This window comes from Anolis sagrei, chromosome 6 (genome assembly GCF_037176765.1).
Source record: "Anolis sagrei isolate rAnoSag1 chromosome 6, rAnoSag1.mat, whole genome shotgun sequence".
Lineage (NCBI taxonomy): Eukaryota > Metazoa > Chordata > Lepidosauria > Squamata > Dactyloidae > Anolis > Anolis sagrei.
In genome coordinates, this window is record NC_090026.1 from 117,257,439 (window position 1) to 117,276,798 (window position 19,360).

The following is a 19,360-nucleotide window of genomic DNA, read 5'->3' on the forward strand; positions in this document are numbered from 1 at the left end:
GTAAAATCTTACATGAAGATTACTAGTGAAATAAGCTAAAATCACATTCATGTGGAGCATCTCTTTGCTCACCTGTCTTTCCTTTTGTTTTAAAAGGGATGTTCTAGAAATTTCTGGAACCTGTCACTCTAGATTCTTAATAACTAGTTGAATGTGTAATCCAAAGAAGCCATTGTGTCATAAGATGAATAGTGTCACTGCTATGCCTCATTGATGTTGTACTAAATTTAGTATCAGTGTAAAAGACAGAGTTTTGCTATAAATGATGCACTTAAATATGAGACCGTCTGGGTTCAGAGGACCCTTCTTGACTCTCACAGTTCCTAGCATTCTGTGTACAAAGCCTTTTCTTAGCATTGACACAGATTGTGTAGCTCCATAGTGGGGATTAGCAACCACCTTGTGCCAAGGGATTGTGCTTGATTGCTGATGCCAATGGAACAGTCATATGTCCCCCATGTCCCCATGAAAAATGCATTTTAAAATAGGCTGTAAAACCTGTGCCTTGTGAGAATCATTGGAGAAATTCTTGTGGGTCTCTGTAATTTGTTTTGGTCCCAGAGAGGCCTTTTTTTCTCAATCAAGAATGGCACAAAATCACATCAAGTTTGGAAGAAAGTCCCTTGGCCTGAAACAGAATGGGAGCCAAATGTGTGTTGGCCAAGTTTGTGTGTGTGTGTGTATAGAAAGAGAGAGTGAGTGAGTGTGTTATTTAGGTATTGGGGAAATGTGAAGTGCACATTGTATAGTCCTGTGATGTTTGTATGCAGAAAACATTGTTTGAAGCATTTTCAAACAACATGGTTTGGTTGTCGATGACTTCCTTTCTCAATCACACTTACTAACGAGGATAAATTGCAATTCTTGAACATTGGCACTACAAATTGAGTGCAGGCAGTGGTAAGGGAAATATTGTTTCTATATAGCAAATAGATGCTTCCCATCTGGAGGAGAATATGTGATTTGATGGTATATGCTACTTGAGGACATGCAGTACTTGTAGGGAATAGGTTCCTAGACCTTCTCTTAGAAGCAAGAGTCAAGGAAACTTAAAAAAGTTACAATGAAAGTATAAAAATGACATTAAACACATTAAAACAAATGTGTTCCTGGGACACTTCTTTAACAGAAACTTTGGTATCATAGACACAGATAACATGGAAGGAGCTGAAATAGGTTCCGACACACAGAAAAAACAGGCAGAACATGTTTCACCAAACTGTTTACTTAGTACTAAACGTCTGCACATATGAAATGAAACAGCCAGGTCAAGAAAGCTTGCATAATTTTTAAAAAATTTTTGAAAGATCACTTCTTCCGAAATGCATCCAGAGCAGTGTCCACTTTTCCGATTTCCACCCTTATAATGCCCACACTTACAGATCTTATAGTAGCCATACTTATAGATCTGTGCTTTTTTGACATTTTGGAACAGGTGGAGTGGGAGAGCTACTAAGGCTTATCTACTTTCCCCCCCTTTTCTCTGTTTTTCTTTTCTTACATGCCCATTAAGGGATTCAGAAGGGATTTGCCATTTATCTTGCCCACTGTAAGCAGGCACCTAAGGCTGAAGCTGGGTCTGCTGGAGTGGAATTGTGCTCTTTAACTATACAGGTGTTATTGCATTGTTTAACAGATGATAAAGGTCTATGTTTCCCCAACCTTTAATAACTTCCTAATGCTGATTATTCTTTTATACAGTTAGATGGGAGACAAGAAGGAAAGCTGAGAAAAAAATTAAAAGACTTTGTAAAAGAAGCATCTTTGTCATCCTTTGTTAAGCAAAGTATGCTTATACTGTAATATAGAAAGGCAATTCAATTCAAAGTACATCTTGTGGCTGTCATCTTATTGAGACGACTGACTAGATAGAAACTGTTGAACATTTAACTAAATGTTCTTCTCATCTGAATTCAAGGAGTACTTCATGTCATTTTACAGCTCTATAGTTTGGGATGTTGATATCTGAAAGAGTGACTATTGCTATGTACACCTTTCTCAGGAATGAGGTTTGCTCTTTTGTGGTGCTTCTACAGTGTGGGAATCTGGGAAAGAGCCTTCTTTGTTGTACTATACTGATTTCATAATACCCTCCATTTGAAAGCCCCATTGGTGACAACATGGGCTTCATTTCAGCACCAAGTTATAATATGTGCTTTTATTACACCCCAGTGGGGTGTTTAATGATGTTATCCAACTTACATACGCACATGGTTTTAACTTTATTGTAATGTTTTAGGTAGGTGTATATTTGTAAGAGTCCTGTACAGCTGATTTTTCTACATGTTTGTATTTTTGCATTTCTACATCCAGGTAAAAATCAGCATCTGAAATATTTGGCCTCTTTTATGATTTCTTTGCGCCTTTTTTGTTCTTGTAATTCTTGGGGCTTTGCCAATGTTTTGCAATGCATGTTTATTGAAAAGTGAATTCTGCTCTGCATGAAAAAGCTTGCTAGCCATAGGTTAGGTTTGCAGCTTGAGACTGAGCAGCAAATGTGTTAGAAATTATATTTAAATTCAACCATATATTTATACCAGGTTACTAACACTTTTTGTGGGATAGTTACTCCTGTGAAATTATTTTGCAAATTACTTGATACGTTGCTATTCTATATGGTGCTGGGCATACAGCTAAACTAATATGTGAAGTAGTTGGTGTGATATAATATTCATAGACCACCCCACATTTAGAGAAGCATAGTACTAGGATAGGACAACTCTTACACACAATTACTTTAGAAGAGATTCTTTAGAGCAGGTGCAGTTTCAGTCGAATCTGCACACACCTGTGGATCGTTTCAAATGTGGTAATGCTGCACAGCCAATATGTCTTTTCTATGTTTAGCCAGTGGTTCAGTATTGCTGAGTTGTGTTGAATTTGCTGCTCCTGGACATGTAATGTTGATGCACCATTTGTATAAGGTTGGTGTGCAAACATTATTCTTACGTATCTCATTCTCAAACAGCTTGTCAAGTTGCTGCTCTCTGAATGTGTTTTGACTATCTCATCAGAGATTCTTGCAGCCTGACCCATCTGAAGGATACCAAGATTGCAGAGTTTGTTCTAGGTTGAAATGTTCAGAATAGGTTAGCCCACATCATGTGTGTGTGAGCAAGCAAGCAGGGAACAGCAATAAAGGCAATAAAGGATGAAGATAGCACTGGGCAGGAAAGGTTGTGCACACTTCCACATTGATGTTTTCCTTCTGTGATGAGATTGCATTGTCAGCTTAGAATTGTAGTGATCTAGGCACCTTGCCAAAACATGGGTGATAAACATTGTCACTGCTATACTGAAGATAAATTTAGTTGTGTCACACAAACCATTAACTAGCTACAGAAGGGGGTTTGCTACAAATAGTTGGGTGGTCATTATGTGGTAAAATTTTAGGCTGAGGCCAGTTGAACATACAGATTTTGTGATACTCACCTATGAATAGATTATCATTATTAACTTCAGTTTTATATATCTGTGATCTTTTTCCTCAGAAAAGCTTACAACTTTAAAACAAATATGTTGTCTTTAAAAAGCAGTACAGCACTCTACTTTTTTAAAATGCTTTTTTTGAAAAGTTTAAAAAAGAATAATAGAAAGGTCTCTCTCTACTAATGGAAAATGCTTTGGAGTAATCAGTCTAATATCTCTAAAGGAGTTCAAGGCACTACAACAGCAACCAAACAAGGCTTGTGAGATATGTTTAAAAGAAATAATACAGTTGCATGGCTTTTTGAAAGAATAGAGAAAAACAGTTTTCAGCAGCCACATCATCCTAATTTACAAAGGTTGATTCATGTTATTAGGACTAACTAAAGTTTTAAGCATGAATACAGGCATTGCATTTGTCAACAAAGCTTTTAGTGCTTCTCCAATTGCCTTTCATCCTAGCTGGTAGTTTTTTTTATCTGCGTTGACATTGGGAGGATATTGAAAGTAGACTGGAGAAGTGTAGGCTTTTGTGTTAGATTGTAATGATATGTCTGCAGTAAACAATTCAAGAAGAGGTTGGAAAGAACGGGGTCCTCCAATAGTTGTGTATGTCCAGCCACATCAGGAGATGTAACAGTAGCTGCCTCTAGAATTCCTTACAGAGTATGCAAAACAGAGGTTGGACTATATGGATTGGTCAAATTCAGTCACCCAGTTAAGTTCTGAGTTCAGATTAGGTCACCTGGAATCCTCCTAAACATATTTATGGGTTGCAGCGTTGGCCATAATTAAACAAAATCCACAAACGAACAGTATGTTTGTTGGTTAACAAAACACAGCATGCAAGCTTTTGAAGCTTCACTGGCTTCAATAGGTAATATCATACAGAAAAGGGAAAGTGACAGTGTTGCATTCACAAGCATACATTTTGTATCAAATGTTGTTTCTGTTGTTCAGTTGGTCTAAAGGGGTGTTAATGGCTATGTGAGGACAGTGACAAAGGACAGTGACATTTAAACTCCATTAGCAGCAATAAAGTTGCCTCTCGAGATACAGGATCTCTCTGATTTGTATGAAGCCAGAGGCCCCTTTCTTAGGTCAAAAAACATTGCATTTATCCAGAAGTCTCCATACCGTTGCACCTATAGTCTGACAGAAAAACTTCGTTGGAGGAATGTATACTCATAGGAATTCTTGTCCCAGCATTGAATGTTTGCTGTATATATGCTATGCTCTGCCCTGAGTCCTCTTCACGGTGAGAAGGGCGGAATATAAATGTTTTAAATAAATAAATAGAAACCTAAAAACACTGTTGCAATCCTTATTTTGCTCTTGTTTAGGTTCCCCTGAATCCAGGAAAAATATTCAGGGGTAACCATGTTGACCATAAAGGAGCCCCAGGTGGCACAATGGGTTAAACTCTTGTGCCTGCAGGACCGAAGACTGACAAGCTGGAGGTTTGAATCTGGGGAGAGCGTGGATGAGCTCCCTCTGCCAGCTCCAGTTCCCTATGCAGGGACATGAGAGAAGCCTCCTACAAGGATGGTAAAACATTAAAACATCTGGGCGTCCCCTGGGCAGTGTCCTTGCAGATGGCCAGTTCTCTTACACCAGAAGTGACTTGTAGTTTCTCAGGTCGCTCCTGACATGGAAAAAATAAAATAAAGAAATGTTAGCCATACAGCAATAGACTCCAGCGTAAAATTAGAATACTTATTTCAAAGTAGGTGGCATCTTTATTCATGTTTTTGTATTTTTATTTCAAGTAAAATGGTAGTACAAATTTATTTTAGAGACAGGATATAGTGCTAATGAGAACTTCTCAGGAACAAGCTTTAATATTTTTGTATGTGACTTTGATCAAAGTAAAGGATTTTGAATCACTAGTACTACATTTCATGTTCTATCATCTTTTCATGTAGTTTCTCAAGAAACTTATTTCTAATGACTATTTTTAAAAATCCAAAAGCCCTGGCAAATCACCAGGCCTAAATTATCTAAAACAGCTAGATTATTTATAAAAGCTTTGGGTATATGTACTTCAATAAATAGACATGCAGTTTTATATTTGAAGCTATGAGAGAATTGATTAGAGCAAAGCTACATATGTATTGATTTGAACAGGGCCTAAAACATTTGTCTTAACATAAAATATAAAACTTCTCAATTGATGAGATCTCTAGGAAATGGCATTATATGATTGTAATGCTTGCTGTGAGTCTGTATCTTGTCCTGAGGCATTTTTCAAAACAAGGAATTTTTTTAAAGCAGATTCTATTGAAGTTTATTCCATCTGAGCACAACACAAGAAGAGATTTGACATTTTTTCTTTAAAAATTCTGTAAGAAAAAGCTCATTTTGAACACAGCGCTGGAGAAAATTTATTAGGTACAGCATCCTTTTTGGAACCAGCAAGAAAATTGGTTATAGCTTCTATTTTAGGTTGACGTCTCATGAAATGGCTCTCATAAAGTAGGTTGGCTTCTCATAAAGTGGCCCACCCTCACTCACCCACACTTTTTTTTACATTTCCTTTAAGATTATTCAGGTTTTCTTTTTAATGAGAATATCTACTTGACTATTGTGAAACAACTCTTGGAAACTATCTTGTATTTCACAGAAGCAAAAATGTCATAACATGCATTTCCCATATGCTGTACTAATAGATTTCTTCAGCATTTGTAATGGCATATTGTGCATTTGTGTGTTTTCCAGTACCTATTGGTTTATGGTGACCCCACAAATTTCACAGCATTTTGTTAAGCAAGGATTACTCAAGAAGTGGTTTTTCCGGTTCCTTCCTCTGAAATACAGCCTAGAACACCAGATTAGAAACAAGTATTTACTTTTGTTTTGTTAAACTTCTCAGAAATGATTCTAAATCTGCAGTTCATACACATCTAATACAATTTTATAATCCTTCAGTGAGATATTGTTAGCTCAGATTCAGGGACTCAAATAGCTCTGTGTAATTATAAAATATAATGTAGTTGCATTTACAAAGAATTAGCCATCCATTTGTGAGGTACGAAGGGAGGAGGAATATGTCAGCATCTGGAGTGCTGAAAACTCCCTGGCTGTGTAACTGGAGTAAGGTTCAGTCTCAACTGCTGCTTTGTAAATTTCTCTAAAATCTGTAGCGCTCCCCTTCGGTGACAATAATATAGTCTGTCCTGATTTGTAGTGATTAGGCAGGCCTTATCTAATAATCAACCTACTATCTCCTCTCACACTTGCCAAAGATAGAGGATAGATCTTCCATCGACTCTAGGAAGGTTGATTGGTGCACACATCTACTGTAGCTGCCCATTTCAAATATAGCTTTAAATATAGTTAAGACACTCCAGAAGTTAAGATAAACTTCACTAAGATTATAATTCTTGTTTAAATTTGCTTTTTAATATATCTCTTTGAAGAAATTGAAACAAAATGTGAAATGATTTAATTTCTAATATTCAGAGAACATAGTGGGTGAACACATGTCACTGTAATTATTTAAAACTGCATAAATAATATTAATTTTACATAGGTTTTGGTGGTCTCGCTTTACAATGCAGCAAATGATTGAAGCTGGTGAGTTGTTAATATGTGTTTTGTTTTGAAAAAAGAGTCTTCTAAACCTGCTTCTTGAACTTTGAGCTAGGGCAATCAGCCAGATGTCCATGTCTGTTGCTATGCTCCTCGAATGCTAAGTTGTCTTTGGCAGAACCACAAAAAGCTTTTGGATTGTTCAGCCTTGTCATAGCTTGTTTTGTTGTCCGAAGCACTTTTGCAGTGCTCAAATAAAAATACTCATACAAATGTGTTGTAAACGTGACTATTATTTTTTTCTTGAATGTTGCTTACATATATTAGAAGTTTATTTGTACCATCCTTTCAGCCTACTTTGTATAATCAAAAGTTATTTTAATCTAATGCAGCCAGTATTATGCTCCAGAAGCTGTTGCAAACCTTTATATTAAAAACTCTAACTATCATATCTGTTAGGTGTGTAATGAATATGCGATCTCTGCAGTTAGAACTCTTTTACTATAGATACTTTCAGTATTCAGAAACACAGTTCCTGTAATCATAATACTGACTGCAACTTCAGTAATGTGTTTTGAAAGAGGCTTTGGGCAGACAAATGAGTTTTTCCTACTTTGTCTCAAAGAGAAGAATGAACAGGGCCAAGGATGAACTAGAACTGGGTGCTCAGCCAGGTCACCAGAAACAACTAATGTTCCTGCCAAGGCTGAGCATGGAATACCAGTGCCAGTGACTGGCATCCATCTATTATGTGACACTGCTCTTTAGAGTTATATGTTTAATATCTGTTTGAAAGGCAGAGAAAATCATTGTAATATCAGAGTTTCTAAAACATTTTTGAAGCTTTAAGTGGTAATTCTGAAGCTATATGTTAGCAAACATGAGTTTTTAAGTATGTGTTGTAGTTCAGGACCAGGAAGCTTATGGCCTATGAGATGTTTTGGTCCAAAGTAGTTTAGTTAACAGGAATAATGGAAGTTGTAGTGCAGCAAAAGGTAGATGGCCACACATTCCCCATCCATGCAGTAAACATGGGATACTCAGCTACACAGAAGGAGTTTCTTTAATGTCTCCGTTTACTGATGTAGCCGTATGTCTTTCTCGTAAGATGTTCTGTGGATAATTGTTCAATATATCTCAGTCAGGTGAAACTGGATCATATAATGACTTATGGCAGAGTTACAGCTTTTCAGAAAAGAGTGAAAAATCTATAGTTAATCCATAGAAGTGAGAAGGTTCTTGTGAGTACATGTGCTCCTCATTTCACAATCCATAAAAGTGAAAGTAAATATTTGAGGGTGGGTAAATGTTTCCCATTTCAAATTTAGAGAAAATATGACTCAGGAATTAGATGCTTGGAATAGAATGACATTTAGTTTCAAGTTAAGGTCTGGAAACTCCCAGCCACTATCTCTCTGTCTGGAAAAGTGTAGCCCAAATTGTAACGCCTCTGGTCTCCATTTCAGATGTCAGCTGCATTCCCCAAACAATTTACTAGTCAGTTGTTCTCAACCTGGGGTCCCCAGATGTTTTTGGCCTCCAACTCCCAGAAATCCTAACAGCTGGTAAACTGGCTGGGATTTCTGGGAGTTGTAGGCCAAAAACATCTGGGGACCCCAGATTGAGAACCACTTCAACACTTCTATGCTTTCTAATGAAAAAACCCCTGCTCTTAGAAATGTTTTGTATGAATAATGGTTAAGACACCTGTAAGTCTGAGTTTTTATCTTCTGTTTTATTTTTGCCTATACTTTCTGTGGCTACCTCAGGCACAGTAGTTTTGGATTTTCATAGCTCATCTTCTTCTGTCCTAGGGTTTGGGAGAGGCAAGCAGAATGATATAGTTGAAATAGTCATGTCTTAGGACATTGGTTCTCAACCTGTTTGTCCCCAGATGTTTTGGCTGGTAAACTGGCTGGGGATTTCTGGGAGTTGTAGGCCAAAACACCTGGGGACCCACAGGTTGAGAACTACTGTCTTAGGAGAACAGAAAACCCAGGCACTTGACAAACAGTAGGCAAAAAGAGAGGTTAAGGGTGACTGGATTGGCTGAGGGATAGGACTTAGAGGAGAGGAAAAGAGGGGGGGGGGAGGGGGGGAGGAAAATGGCCAATTCAGAGAGGTGAATATGGTCAGAGATACAGAAGAGCACATTTCAAACATGTAGACAAATCTTTGGTTGCAAACCTTAACTACACATAATGATTTAGCTTTGCCTGGTCCCAGTGAGAACAGAGGGACAGTTTTTTGTGAACAGTTCCTGAAATGGACAATAATAGTTCAGAAAAATGAGAACAAGAGCTGCTGATCTCTGCGCTCTCCAGATTAAAACATTTCACAGCTGTAGTGTGGCAACTCAAAACAGATGCCTGCTGTGCGAAGGTATAATGACGTATGTTAATCGTATACAAACTGCTAAGTTCAAAAGGGAGAATAAACAGTATTGTAATGCCCTTTCCTGTTAGAGATGCATTTTGTCCCTAGGCAGCTCTGTTTCAAGGAAGAAAAGTTGCTGGTATCTCTGTGGTATCTTATTAACCTAAAAAGGTTTTAGCTAGCAGGATGTTTACCTCTGCCCAACAAGTATGGTTGAGAAGAACAGCATCTGACATGGAAATGGCAGAATGTTGAGGGTACTTTGAACGCAATTTGCCTCTTCTTGGCAGGGGGTTGAACTGGATGGCCCACGAGGTCTCTTCCAACACAATGATTCTAAGTTTCTAATGATTCTAAGTGACAGAAGATACTAAAAACCCCAACATTTCTTCATCAAATTCCTCTTTCCAAAGACAAGAACATTTTCTGGATTCATTCTGTGGATGCAGTTATGGACATAGTACAGTTGTGAAAAGTGTCTTCTGTAATAGCTTAAATAATTCACATTGGCCAGTATACCTTTTTGACCCAAAATGAGCACATTATTTCTAAAAGTAGTTGCAACCCAATATGGAAAAGCTTTCTGGCTTTGGTGCATACTTGTACTTTACCACTACCATGGGACAGTGGGTTAAACCCTTGTGCCAGCAGGACTGCTCCCATCTGTCAGCTTCAGCTTTCCATACTCTAGCATTCATACTCCAACATCAATTCCACACCTAGATGTACAATTATTATTATGGTATACTATTACTGTGTGGTAGAACAGTTCCTGCCCCCCTCAACCAATCTCAGCAAAAACTTAAAGGGAAGTTCAGTATAGCTAATACTGTGTGTGTTCTGGGTTATAGTAAAACTGGTGGTTTTTTCCTTTGGCAGGAATGTCCTTAACCCCAGCGCATGTGATGGAGTTGACTGTACACTCAATTTTCAGAGTTTAACTCAAAATTTAGTTCATATTCTCAGCTGAAATGACCGTCAAGGTGTCAATCAAAAATAAGTGAGATACTTCTGTATGGTCAAACCATTCATCCTCATTTTTCTACTACTATTCATTAGGTTAAGCGCTTAACATAATATTTTAATTCTTGAAGGAGCCCTAGGAAATACAGTGCTAAAAAGTAATGCTATTTGCTTTGGTTCTCCAGAGACAACTGAAGATTTTAGTGCTCAGCAAGAATTATGTTTCCCTGACATGAACACAGCTCTAGTTACTATGCAACTAGTATACACGTATTAAAATGCATCATTCAGAAGTCTCACATAGGTGACAAACCAAGTGGATTATGTTAGCATTCAATTTAGTTTGTTCATTGTATTTGTTATATAAGTATTAAGGAGTCATCTCTGATTGTGTGACAATAATTTTCAGTGACCTTGCTTTTAAACTTGGACAGATTGAGCATCATAAAATGACTTTATCAGGCAAATATCACTTTTTACTTGCAGATCAATATTTTTCACACCTTAACAGTGTGCTATTGTTTCTTTTGTTGATATCATCCTTAGAAGCAAGCAGTAATTCTTTTCAAAGATGGAGAAACCTGTTTATAAACATTGCTAGCTTGCTAAGCAAACAAGGACAGTCACCTGTCCACTCTTTTCTGCAAATGCCAGTTGTTTCCATGGAGTCAGCTGGGCAGACTATCAGTTCAATGTATCATGAAATGGACCCTGCTATTTCTTTAAAACATTGGTTTGACAGATCATCTACTCTTACAACCTGTTATTTGTTGCCGAACTCATAACCTGTAATCGCGTTCTTTAGAAAGTAACTTTCTGGTAGTAACAACAACAAAATGAAAAAAAATGAGACTAGAAACACTGTAGCAGTTGTGGGTTGGATCTGGAGATGTCTGACCTTTAACTGGATAGTAGGACTTTCTTGGAATGGGGCATATGTTATATTAGAAAATGAAAAATGTTAGTTTGTGAAACTGAATAATATAAATATGTCAGATCATTTTCATGGAAGATCATGTACAAACTCTGAACATTTTCAATGTAACGTATCAATTACATTATGCTGAAATGTCTTCTGTATACCACTGTTAGCAGAATATTATGCATCATTTAACTTTCTTTTCTCTTGCCTTGCAGCTTAGACGGAGATCGATACAGTTCTCTTTGAGGAGCCAGAAAGCAGGCAGCTCATGACTTCTGATCAGGACACTAAAGTTGTGGCTGAACCGCAGGTGCAGCAAGTACAAGAAGTTAAAGATAGTTCTCATCTAGTAAGTATAATGATAAAGCCTTGCATAAAGCTCAAATCTTTTAGGTGCCATTTGATACTCCCATGTGTTTCAACATTTGTCAAACCGTTTTCCAAAAGGCTTGCAGTGCGTTCTTCACACTGTTCATTATTATGTAGTTTTACCAAGTACAGCCAATTCCCAAGTTACAAACATCTGACTTACATATGATTCCTAGTTACAAATGGGGGTGAGAAAAAAGGTAGTGAAAGGAAATCTACCTCTCAGAAGGGAAAGTCACTCCTGTGGTAGATATCATGGGGAAAAGTTACCTCCACTGAAGCTTTATTACCAGTGCTTGTTTCCACAGCAACCCAAATTTTTCAAAATCCAATTGTCACAGGGACGGAAAGTGAAGCAAAATCTTCTGAAAAGGAACACATGACAGCAAAACAAACATTACAGGGGTGTAGACTCTTCCCTGTGCTATCCCAAACTAAAAAGAAATATTTTAACTTTTGGGAAAATGGCATTCATAACCTTTTTGAAAAGAAAAATGATGAAAATCTAGAGACCACCTTTTGAAAACCACTAGTTAAGGAAAGGCATGACCTTGTTAGAAATCAACTCATTGAAAAAGTGATGTTCATAAGCATTCATGTAATGGAACATAGGTAAATCAGCTGTTAAACTGACAAACCATGTCTTTGAACTGCCAGGGACAAAGATACGCCGCTGCACTTAGCTAGCAGAGTTTTGAAAATGTTTCTTTGAAACTAAAGTTGAAATTGCAGTTGCCCAAAACATATACTCTCACTTGAAACCTCTTAGTTTAAAAATATGCACTCAGAGACAAAAAACAAAGTCTTCTTTTAAAAAAATAACATATCTTGTTTACTCATAGACATTTTGTTTTAATTCGGCATACAGGCACATTTATAGATAGGATGTAGTTTTTCTGTGTTGAGAACACAGGGCATCGTTTTTAATCAATAGTCCAAAGTCTTTAAGTATATATCTCATAAAAGTCCAAACTGTATAGTTGTACTCACTGCTTATTAAAGCAAACATATAGTAAACTGTTCTTGCTTAAGTCCAAATGACATCTACATCCATTGAAGTATAAAAGCATTCTGTATCCACCTCCACTGAGGTCTAAAGCGAACTGCTAACACTGAAGTCCAAAAGCATACTAATAATAACATGGAGTCTTGTGCCTGAACATGCTCAGTACAATCACATGTCTGTAGCCCCTCCCACATCAAAGAGGTCAGTCAAACTGGCATATCAGTGTATAGATACAGTACACATTAGCAAATATATACATTAATAAACAAATAGTGAAGGTTTTGAAAGGTTGCTATTTCCAACATGGCTGGAGTTACACTTACAAAATTTATCTGTTCCAACTTACATACAAATTCAACATAAGAACAGACCTATGGAACCAATCTTGTTCATAACCCAGGGACTGCCTGTATATAAAATGGATGCTATCTTTTAGCTTTTGGTTGTGCTTGCCATACTTACCTAAAGTAGAAATAGCAGCATTGATTGTGTTGAGGGTAACCTGTCATGTAAGACAGACAAAGTTTTGAATACTTGAGAATTTATGTTGCTGCATAAAGTTTTCATTATTACAACAAGAGCATGTTCTGACTGTTTTTTCAGTCTCGCACAAGTGACATAAATTATATGTCCAGCAATACTTGTTATGTGTAGTGTAGATGCAATTTTAAATAAAAATAAGCAAGGTTTTAGGATCTATCTCTCCAAGAAATATGAAGAGCAGCATATTCTCACATAGGTAGCTTGTTTTTGCTTCTTTTCAGTTTAGTCTACCTTATACATTGAGAAAGATGATTGATGTATATGTTGTTCTACAGCAACTTTCTCCAAGATGGAATCCTCCCATTTTTTGGACCAAATTGCTTACAATTGACCCATACACACATGTTGAAAATACTGCTCCACTCCCCTTCCCTCCCCCAAAAGCAAAGTTTGATTTTATTGTTTTATATGAGATACACCATTTTACTTTACCAGTGTACATAATGTGACCTAAGCATCAATGGATTTTGGTATCCACATGAGTCCTGGAAACAAAGCCCAGCAGATACAATGGGCCTCTACTGTATATCAATCACCACTTACTGTGCTAGCTGAGTCTGATGGGTATTGTAGCCCAGAATGTCTGGAGGGGGCGTAGGTTTCAGAAAGGCTGATATGGGCTCACTGAAGATATTCTGTGACTAGAAATCACACAACTTAAGTCATTAAGTAATATTGGCAAGCATGGGATCAGCAGAGTGAATTCATATAATCTCTCTTGGCCTTAAAGCATTCAAACCTAGACTTTAGGATATGAAAACATTCATGGGATTTTAATTGAAGTTACCAATTTTACCTTAACGTAACTTTTTGTTACTTACGGTGATGATGAAGATTTTCAAATCTTCAGTGCAGGCTCTTGAATTTAAGCCAATATGATCATCAAAGAAGCAGCAGCATTTAGTTCTTCCTGCACATACTGGGTAATACTCAGAAAATACAAAAAACAAATGGCAAAGCATTGCATACTATCCATCTTCTTCCTTGGAACATGGGAACAACACCTTGGGTAACCCAGTGAAGACATCCAACTCATTATCTAGGGGTAATGTTGCCCAGTGTATAATTTAGGCTAGAAAGTTGGCACTGAGAACTGCAAACTCATCCTAGTCAGATTGCAGCAAAACTTGCTTAGCAGTTTTGTCCAAGTTACATCACATGCAATGGATCTTTCATTGATTTTGTAGTCTTTCTCTACTACGTATGCTGAATTGCCCTAGGTGTTGTGGATAAAACAGGATTTCTTTGTTAACGATTGCAACATAGGATACTATAAATTACAAGCTGAACATTGCAAACAAGATATTATTTTCCTCTTCCGCCATCAAGACAAGGGATTATGTCATTTTTTGTATGTAGTGCTTTGTAAAATGTTGATGTTATGGATTTAATTTGAGTAGAAATCTCATATTAATTCAGTTTATCAAATTTATTTCCTTATTTTTCTGTTTATTTATGCCCTGCTTTTTCTCTTTGAGGAGACTCAAAGTGGCTGTCAGTTGAGTGTGCAGTATGCAACAGGTTAGGCATGCAGGTGCCCTCTATTTAAGAATTCAGTCAGCATTCAGTGTAGTTTTCTCACAAGGCTTGCTGATGAGCATAACAAATTGTTCAGAACTGAAAGAAATGAGGGTGCTCCCAATCCATAATATGTAGCTATAAGCTACATTGTTTGGAGTGTGTATGATAATGAGGCTAAGGCATTCTCAGTAACTGTGCTTTGGGTTTTGAGTGGCAATAGCACATGAGCCCCCTGCACTGTTTAAACAGTACTATTTTTGGCATCTGGGTGTTGGCTTGCCTCCCCAGCAGCCTTAGTGAAGTGGATATAGGCAGAAAGAAGCTTACAGTTCCAGGAATTGCAGAAGAGAACTGGAAAAAATGGGTTGCTGTTTCAGTGATGAGCTGAATAACAACAAAAATGAGAAAATGAGCCTGCTGCAAAAACCTACAAAAGAGGAAGCCTCTGAAAATGGGATAAGTACAACTTTAACTTCAATTTTGGAGACCTTGGAAAGGCAGGAACTGCATGTAATGCAAGAGACAGCTTGTGAAGAAGCTGCTTATGACAACTGCATGGATTCAGTTAGATGTCATTCAAACTATGGCGTGGAGATTGCTGAAGGTGGCCATATTAGCAGTAGATCTTCTAACCATCTGCTTGATGTGAAAAGGGTCTTGAGTTTGGAAGACTGTGAACCAGTACTAGATGTGGCTGGTGAAAGACTCGTGGCAAATATCAATGGTCATGCTCAATATATGAATAATGGAGGCAGCTATCATATTAATAGTGAAAGTGGAGCTACCGTAGTTAAAAATGCATTCTGTGCATATGAACGTCCATCCGCTTCATGTGTGCCTGGCGATTTTAGCCAAAGTAGTTTCTTCCCCAAAGCTTTAAACACATACGTTATAAAAAACAACACAGTTATGGATGAGTGCTTACTACTGCAAGGTGAATTGGAACCTGTTAAAAGTAATTGCAATTCAGTAATTTCAAGCAGAACTAATACAGAAACAGCAGCTTCAGCTTTTGCATATCTTGATATAGACAGGCATCACAGAAGCACCAGAAATGAGTTCTACAGTATTTGTGTAGTTGATGACGATGTGAGAATTGATGCAGAAGAAGGGCAAGAAATGTTCAGTAAGGCTTTGCCTCTAGACAATGTGAAAGAATTCCGAATTCAGAAGCCAGTACAGGTGCCAAGTGACATCAACACCCTGAAAGATGCATCTTACAACATAAAAGGAAATGTTTTCATGCCAAAAAGTGAAACAGAAATAAAAACTTCTGTTGGCTTACAAAATGGGGTCCACAGATTAAACTCTGATAGTCTACAAGCAGATGGTCTAAGGGCACAAGCACATGCTGAGGAAAGTCCTCAAAATAGCACTCAGGAAATGGATATGCTAGATAGTGGAATCTTTGTGAATGAATCAGTTAGAGAAAACAGTGATTCTCCAACACCTGTGCATATAGAGAAGAACATGCAATATTCTCTGCTGTTGCAAAATATGACCTGTGCATGTCGTTCCACTCTCGATAATGGCCCTAACTATGAAACTAATTCTCTACCATTTGGATTCAGTGAAAATCTAAATATTGCAGCTGGAGAAAACTTGGAACTATTAATAGGAAATCCAGAGTTCACATCAGAAGATTACAAAATTCCCAGTGTCTTAGATGTTGCAAATCCAAGTAGTTCAGAAGACCAAGAAAATAATATAAACTTGAAAAGCAGACAAGGCTTTACGGGGCATGCAAATACATTTTGGGCCATATCGGCTGGTTGTGATGAAGGAACACCCAACTATTCTGAACACAATACTCATAGCCTAGAACAGCCCTTGAAAAATGAAGGTGCTTCACATTTTGAAACTTTCTGCAGCCATGAAAATATATCAGACAGCAATATTAAAATGCTTTCAGCTTCAAATAGTTTTATTTTTGAAAGAGCAGCATCTCATGTTCCAGAATTTAGTAGTAATGAAGATGGCAGCTGTATAAACCAAATGGATACTCAAAAAAATGACACACCATCCGAATCAAGTAGTCTGGATGAGGGATTATGGGGAAGTGAAAATATATTAACTTTTTCTGGGGCTCATAATGTGAATGGACATAAGAGAATCCAAAAGGAGAATTGCTTAGAAATTCAAGTTCAGTGTGAAGACTCAAAAATTGATGCTAAAACTCATGAATATTTCAATCCATGTAATGAAGATAACAGCTGTTCTGGCTCTTCAAAACATTCTGAAGTGGGAAAAGTGGATTTTAATGATGAATATTGCAAGCTACAGGACAAATGTACATTCCAAAGCCTGGAAGAAGAACTACGTGTAGGGGCCAATCTCCACATGTTAAAAACAACTGTGGAAGAACCAACAGTTGGGTTGAAATTCGAAGTACAACGTGAAAGGAAGACGTGCAGAGAAATTAAAACAAAGCCTGATTCTGAAGGCTTCATTCTGCTTGACAGTTGTATGTTAAATAGCAGTAATGATCTAAACAGAAAGCATAATCTATCTTCAGATGTGAAGGAGAGGTCTGTCGTATCGGAAACATCTGTAAATATCCCACAAATTTATAGAACGAGCAGCCAATTTGAAACTGAGGCATTTTCTGTATCTGTTGATGAGGGGGATGCTAGAAATGCAATTTGTTGTTCTAATGTGTCTACCAGATCAAGTGAGAAAAATCCAGGACTCCACGAAAGCAGCTTTTTCCCTGAACAAAGTACGATGGAAGCCATATCTCCTTTTAGACCCATAGCATCTGGAATTTCAGCTCAATATGAAGATACATCAAAGAAAAACACAAAGCACTCTCATTCTGGAAGCAGTCTGTGTAATTTGGAAGCTGACATAGAATGTGCTTTTCAAACAAATTCTGAAAACAACCTGATCTCCAGCTTGAAAATTTGTGAAGATGCAGACAGAGTTTGCATTGATCCCACGCAGGTAGATAAGTATGCTGCTACTCCTTCATATGAAATACCTCTTGCATCTGTTAATGACCAAGAATCTGAGCCTGGCAATGAAAAGCATGTATTAGATCTGATGGAAGACATTTTAAATGAGCCTACTAGTATACACAAAATGGATATAAGTGACTGTCAAGATGATATGGATAATTTACATCTGGTGCATCCACTGTGTCAGTCTGCTCCATTAAGTAGGTTGCTGTCAGCCACCAACCTTACTGATGATCAGGAATATCTGATGGGATATTTATGGATGAATTCGTCTTTTAACAAAATTGATAGTGCATACGCTATGAGTGAAGCACTCCAAAATCAGGCTCAAGAGCTGCCTTCTCCTTCTATGGATCCAGGAAAATACCCTTACCAATTGCTAATGCAACAAAACAGTGATATTTGGGGATGGCAGAGTAGAGATGGAGACTGTGTAAGTATTTTTCAGTCATAATTTCCTTCATGAGGTGTGGTTTGAGCCTTAATTTTAAAGATTTTGGTTTAAAGAATTATCTGAAACTAAGAAACTTGAATGACAAAATATATGCAGAAGCAAGATGTTGCCCATGGAAGCTGAATTGTTTACTATCCTGTCATATTCTCATGGATATTTCCAGAATCTCAAGTCCAGTTTTTTGGAATAGTGCTTGGGAGTAGAGCAGAAGAGAAACTAGAAAAATGTATTTTGCACAAGTGGAATTATGCAGTTTCCCTCCAGTATCCAGCTCCATTTCTTTCAGTTGTTAAAACTAAGGACTCATGCCTAGGAGCATCTAGATACCCATTTTGTGACAGGCGTATTTTATTCCTGCCATCTTAATATGTGAATTTACTTATAACATATTGGACTTGAACTGTAGTATATTTTAGGCAATCCTTATAGGAAAGTAAATCATGTTACCATCCTTACACTTCTCTTATGGTGGCTTAAGTATGAAAATTTCCAAATTTCCTTTATATAGCTTGTAGGCTTTCCTGACAAGTAATTGTTTGCAGAAGCAGGTGAGGATCTAAACAAGAGGTGACTGGATAAAACTGAATAAGTCCTTCCCAACAGTGCTTTAAATTTGAGAAGAGCTTCTAACATCTTAGACCTGTGACTTATTGATACTGACAGCATTTTCTTTGTCACAGAGCAGATCAGTGTTGATACACAAATACGTGTATACATCAAACTGCATCTACCAAGAATGTACAGAACCAAACCATGAGCAATATGGTTGCTTTTCCTTCATTTGTGGAGGAGGTGACATGAATCCTGTGTAAGCAATTTCCTCAAGAAGTGCAGTGGCGCATAAACATTCTGTACAATAGTATCAATAGTACTTCAATCTTGAGCATGTCTTAATTAAGTTATTATAAATTTGCTTTTGACTGGGCACACTTAGAATTCGGCATAGCCAGATGATGTGACAATTTTTCCACCAATGTCTGTAAATAGTTATTCCTCTGCTGACATTGTGGTATCTGTCTTGCTCTTGGGCAGCTGCCAAAGAACCCTATAGACTTGCTGCCTCATTTCCAGGTTGAATTTCTATCACAGTGGTATTCAGTTGTTCTGGTCTACAGCTCCCAAAATCCCAGCCAGTTTACCAGCTGTTAGGATTTCTGAGAGTTGAAGGCCAAATCATCTGGGGACTCAGAAGTTGAGAACTACTGATCTATAGCATTTATCATTAATGGCTAGGTAGTACTAGCAGCTTCTCTCAATCCTTTGTGATGATCTACTTTGCTTAAAAATAATCT

The 19,360-nt window shown here is 37.5% G+C and overlaps 1 protein-coding gene across 1 annotated transcript in view; it reads left to right on the top strand.

The window, feature by feature from the left end:
• LARP4B (La ribonucleoprotein 4B) overlaps positions 1–19,360 on the top strand; it is a 59,648-nt gene that overhangs the window by 13,032 nt on the left and 27,256 nt on the right. Inside the window, exon 2 of the mRNA XM_060782550.2 lies at positions 11,434–11,567. Coding sequence (XP_060638533.2) covers positions 11,487–11,567 — 81 coding nt within the window. The 5' untranslated portion in view covers positions 11,434–11,486. The remainder of the gene's footprint in view (positions 1–11,433; positions 11,568–19,360) is intronic.